Below are 4,699 nucleotides of genomic sequence, written 5' to 3'. Positions count from 1 at the left end.
CTCCTCCAAGGATGTTTCCGAACTGCTTGGACTGGCCGGGGAGATAACAGAGCTGCTCCGACTCCCAATCCCGCCCTGTCTGGCCTTTGGAAAATTCCCATTTTCCTCCCTCGCGAGCCCCTGTGTCGAGCAGGGGGATAGCCACAGCCCCTCCAATGCTCCTTCCTGGTGGGGAAGGGGCTGCCAAGCTTCTGTGGGTCACCCCAGGGCGGGAGCAGGGCTTAGGGAACTGGTTGTAAATGGGCTGTGGGGGAAATGAAACACCAACCGCTGCAGGGAGGGACTGGAGTGTGAAGGGCTGAGCAGCCCTCACTCCTTCCTGAGGCGGCCTCTGCTCCTGGCACAGCAGCTGACCTCATCCCCTCGGGGTGGCATTAAACCAGGGAGCAACAGGACCCCCAGGGAGAAGGGTTTATGCCTCTGAGCATCCAAACCACCTGGAAAAACCCAAAGCATCGTTGTTTTCTTAGCGAACATCGAGGCCGGAAAGCACCATGGCATGCCCTGCCTCCCATCCCTCCTCCTGGGAGCCCTTTCAGCCAGTGCCTGTTTCCACTGGGTCCTGGTTTCAGCCAAGTCCCTATTTCACACATTTTCCCTCTCCTGAGGGAACAGCAGTGTCCCTGTTGTGCTGATTTTATCCGTCCCTCGTGGTGCTGCTCCAGCAGGTACCCGGTGGCAGCAGCTTCGTGCCCTCCTTGGGTCACCCCGTGCTGCATCCCAGGAGGATCAGCTGGGACAGAGCAGCTGTCTGCTCATCCATGCCCACGTCCTTGGCCAGTGGGGACAGATATTTTGGCAGGGTGTGGGGTGTGTGGCAGCAGGGCTTGTGCTGTGCATTGGCATTGGGATTTCTCCACATGCAGCAGGCAGGTGATGGAGCTCTTTGCATTTTTTTCTCCCCAGCCCAGGGACGGAGCTTTGCTGGGAGGGACTTTTTTCCTTCCCCTGTACCGTTTTCAGCTGCCAAAGAAAACGGGACGTGTTCGGGGAGTTCCCAAAATAGCCGAGAGCAAGCTGTGAGTAATCCCGTCGGTCACGCCCTGGCGAGGTGTTTCCCTACATCCCTGCATTCCCTCAGCTGGATGGCCAGGGGGCTGTGACGCTGCTCCCAGCTCTTCCTGGTCCCTTCCTGGTCCCGTGGCACCTGGAGGGGGCTTGCGGGAAGCTGCTCCATCTGGTGACACCGGAGCGGTTGGTGGGGACCAGCAGGAACAGTGGGAGCTCAGCCAGGAGAAAGGATTAGTCACCAGGGCTGAGCACGGGTGGGATGGGATGGGATGGGATGGAATGGGATGGGATGGGATGGGATGGAGCTGTCTCCATGGGGCTTTGGCACATCCTACATGAGAGATGGGAAAGGAGGAAGTGGATCTGGCTGTGTGGGGATGGAGAGAGGAGATGCTGCCCATGGTGGGACAGCTGGGATGCTCACAGGGCCCCTGTGTGCCCTGCCACCTCCTGCCCACTGAGCTCCAGCCGGCCGGGGCAGGAGCTGGTGGTGGGATTTGGAAGTCTCTGGAAGTGAGCAGTCTCTGAGCTTGGAAATCCTCAGGGAAACCCCCTCCCCAGCAGAGAGGGGACACAGTGGGCTGTGACACAGGGCTGATCCCAGTGGGAGGGATCGCTCGGTGGGGCTGGGAGCTGGAAGTCTCTTGTCCCAGTGGCTGGAGCAACATGTCCTGACCAGCCACGGGGGTCTCTCCCTGTTCCCAGCCCTTGAGCCATGGCCTACCACAGCTTCCTGCTGGAGCCCATCAGCTGCCATGCCTGGAACAAAGACCGGACCCGTAAGTACGGCCAGGGCACCCCATCCCAAAATCCCCAGGGATAACCCGAAGCACTGACTGTCCGGGCTAAACATCCCTCTGGTGGGAGATGCTCCCGGGACAGGGCAGAGCTGGGCTGGGGCTGGGTTTGGGGATGTAAATCCTGCTACAGACAGATTTGGGGGCTGGGACAGCATATTCCCCTCTGTGTCTGCCAGATCCCTCTGCTGGGGCAGAGCCTGGCACCGGGACAGAGCCTGGCACMGGGACAGAGCCTGGCACAGGGGTGCAAGCACAGTGTCCGGCCCGGAGGCACTGCAGGGCGTGGGGAGGGATGGACGGGGCACAGAGCAGGGCAGAGCAGAGCAGAGCAGGGCAGGGCTGGGCCGGGTGATTCGCGGCCGATGGCATTTCCCGACTGCGGCACAGGGGACGTGGGAGAACAAAAAGGGCTTTCTCTGCTGCAGCCGGGCAGGAGGGGCGGGCTGGGGCTGGATTCGGGAACTGTGCGCCTGCAGCCATCCCGTGTCCTATCCTATCCCATCCTATCCCATCCCTCTAGCCCCATGGGATCACTCTCTAGGGAAAGGAGGACACCAGGCTGTTGGGTCTGGGGTTCTCCCTCCCCTGAGGGACAATTTGCAGTGTCAGGGCAGTGCAGGGCCAGGGCTGGGGGCCTTGGTGGGACCCCCCCTGCCGTGCAGGGGGACCTGGAGCCCAGGAAGGGGTGAGTGGGGGCTGCCTGGCCCTGCTGCCCCCACAGAGCCCGTGACCCAGGAAGGGCTTTGCCCTGGCCCTGTCGCCCCCAGAGATCGCCCTGTGCCCCAACAACCACGAGGTTCACATTTACCGCAAGGACGGGGCCAAGTGGAGCAAAATCCACGAGCTGAAGGAGCACAACGGGCAGGTGACGGGTGAGTCCCGGCTGGCGGAGGGGACGGGGACACGGATGGTGGGTGGCCCTGCCCTGGAGCTGCTCCCAGCCCTGCCTGTGGCATTGGGAGCTTCTGGATTGGGGTTGTGCTGCGGGTGGAGCAGAGGGAGCAGGTTGTGTCCAGCTCTCCTGGCCCCGACCTGGCGTGTCAGAAGGCATCTGGGGTGGGATGGATGGGATGGGAGGAATGTGGAGGCATGGGGTGGGGAGGGATAAGGTGGGATGAGATGAATGGAATGGGATAGAATGGATGGATGGATGGGAAAGGATATGGATAGATGGAAGAGATGGGTGAGATGGATTGGGATGGAAAGGATGGGGTGGGAGGGGAAGGATGGGTAGGAGAAATGTGGTGGGATGGGTCGGGATGATGTCGGAGGGATGAGAAGGGAAAGCATGGAGTGGGGTGAGATGAGATGGATCAATGGATGGATGGATGGATGGATGGATGGATGGATGGATGGATGGATGGATGGATGGATGATAGATACATAAGAGAGATGGTTGGGATGGAATGGAGCGGTGTGGGAGGCATGGGAAGGGATGGGGTGGGGAGGGATGGAATTAGATGAATGGGAGAGATGGGGTGGGATGGGTTGACGTGGAATGCTTTGAGGTGGGAGGGGTGGGAAGGGATGGAGTGGGATCATTTCGGATGGATGTGGAAGTAGGGTAAAGAAGGACTCTGGAGCAGAGACCACCTAGAACAACTCTGCCTTCAAACAGCCCCCAGCCCCGCGTGACCCATTCCCATTCCCACTCCCACGGCTCCCTGGGCCACCATCATCCCACTCTGCCTTCCAGGCATCGACTGGGCCCCTGAGAGCAACCGGCTGGTGACGTGCGGGACCGACCGCAACGCCTACGTGTGGACCCTGAAGGGCAACGTGTGGAAGCCCACCCTGGTGATCCTGCGGATCAACCGCGCCGCCCGCTGCGTCAAGTGGAGCCCCAAGGAGAACAAGTTCGCCGTGGGCAGCGGCTCCAGGCTCATCTCCATCTGCTACTTCGAGCAGGAGAATGACTGGTGAGGATCCGGCACGGCCTGGGGGGGTCTGTCCTGGGGGAGATGGGGGGGGATGGATGGGTGGATGGGTGGATGGATGGATGAGACAGATGGGTGGATGAGATGGATGAGATATGGAAGATGGATTGGGAGATAGGAAACTGGAGGAGCTGGAGGTAAGACAGGAAGAGATGAGGGAGATAGAGAGGAGCTGGAAGTGGAGACAGACGGGGAGATGGAGAGATGGACTCCACATGCCCGAGCTGCTACTGCAGAGTTGTGGCCCAGGGCAGCTTCTGGGGCACTTGGAGCATTCACCACCCTCATCCAGCCCCACTGCCAACCCAGTGGGGTTCCTGGGGGAGGTGACGCTCCCCTCTGATGCCAACCCCTCTCCATGCAGGTGGGTTTGCAAGCACATCAAGAAGCCCATCCGCTCCACAGTGCTCAGCCTCGACTGGCACCCCAACAACGTCCTCCTGGCCGCCGGCTCCTGCGACTTCAAGTGCCGGTGAGGAGCAGGGGGGTGGGTGACCAGGGGGGCCTGAGTGAGGGGACCCCCAAGGATGGGTTGGGGTCACACCCTGGCACAGCACAGAGCTGTGTGGGGCAGCCCAGCACCCTGGATTGTCTGTGGAGAAGGCTTCACCTCCGAGGTGCTGTTTGGAGCAGGGAATGGAGCACAGGGGAGACTCAGGGAGGTCTGGGGGTGCCCTGGGGATGATCCCAGCATTACAGCACCCTGTGAGACCCCATGGGCTCTGCCAGGGAAACCGAGGCGTCCAGGGAGCAGGGCTGGAGGCAGCGCAGGCGCCGTGTCCGGGGACACACGGCAACACCCTTCCCCTCCCTCCCAGGATCTTCTCAGCCTACATCAAGGAGGTGGAGGAGCGGCCCAGCCCCACCCCGTGGGGCTCCAAGATGCCCTTTGGGGAGCTGATGTTCGAGTCCAGCAGCAGCTGTGGGTGGGTGCACAGCATCTGCTTCTCG

The 4,699-nt window shown here is 61.3% G+C and overlaps 1 protein-coding gene across 1 annotated transcript in view; it reads left to right on the top strand.

The window, feature by feature from the left end:
• Positions 1-913: 913 nt before the first annotated feature.
• ARPC1B (actin related protein 2/3 complex subunit 1B) overlaps positions 914-4,699 on the top strand; it is a 6,204-nt gene continuing 2,418 nt past the window's right edge. The window contains 6 exon segments of the mRNA XM_029957850.1: positions 914-1,019; positions 1,717-1,790; positions 2,579-2,683; positions 3,508-3,730; positions 4,113-4,220; positions 4,567-4,699. The exon segment at positions 4,567-4,699 is cut by the window's right edge and continues 25 nt beyond it. Of these exon segments, the coding sequence (XP_029813710.1) occupies positions 1,727-1,790; positions 2,579-2,683; positions 3,508-3,730; positions 4,113-4,220; positions 4,567-4,699 (633 nt within the window). The 5' untranslated portion in view covers positions 914-1,019; positions 1,717-1,726.

The sequence above is a fragment of the Manacus vitellinus genome, unplaced genomic scaffold (genome assembly GCF_001715985.3).
Source record: "Manacus vitellinus isolate BGI_N305 unplaced genomic scaffold, ASM171598v3 scaffold_12_pilon, whole genome shotgun sequence".
NCBI classification, from domain to species: Eukaryota; Metazoa; Chordata; class Aves; order Passeriformes; family Pipridae; genus Manacus; species Manacus vitellinus.
Note: the sequence above shows the minus strand (reverse complement) of the source record. Positions and strands in the feature narration are given on the sequence as shown.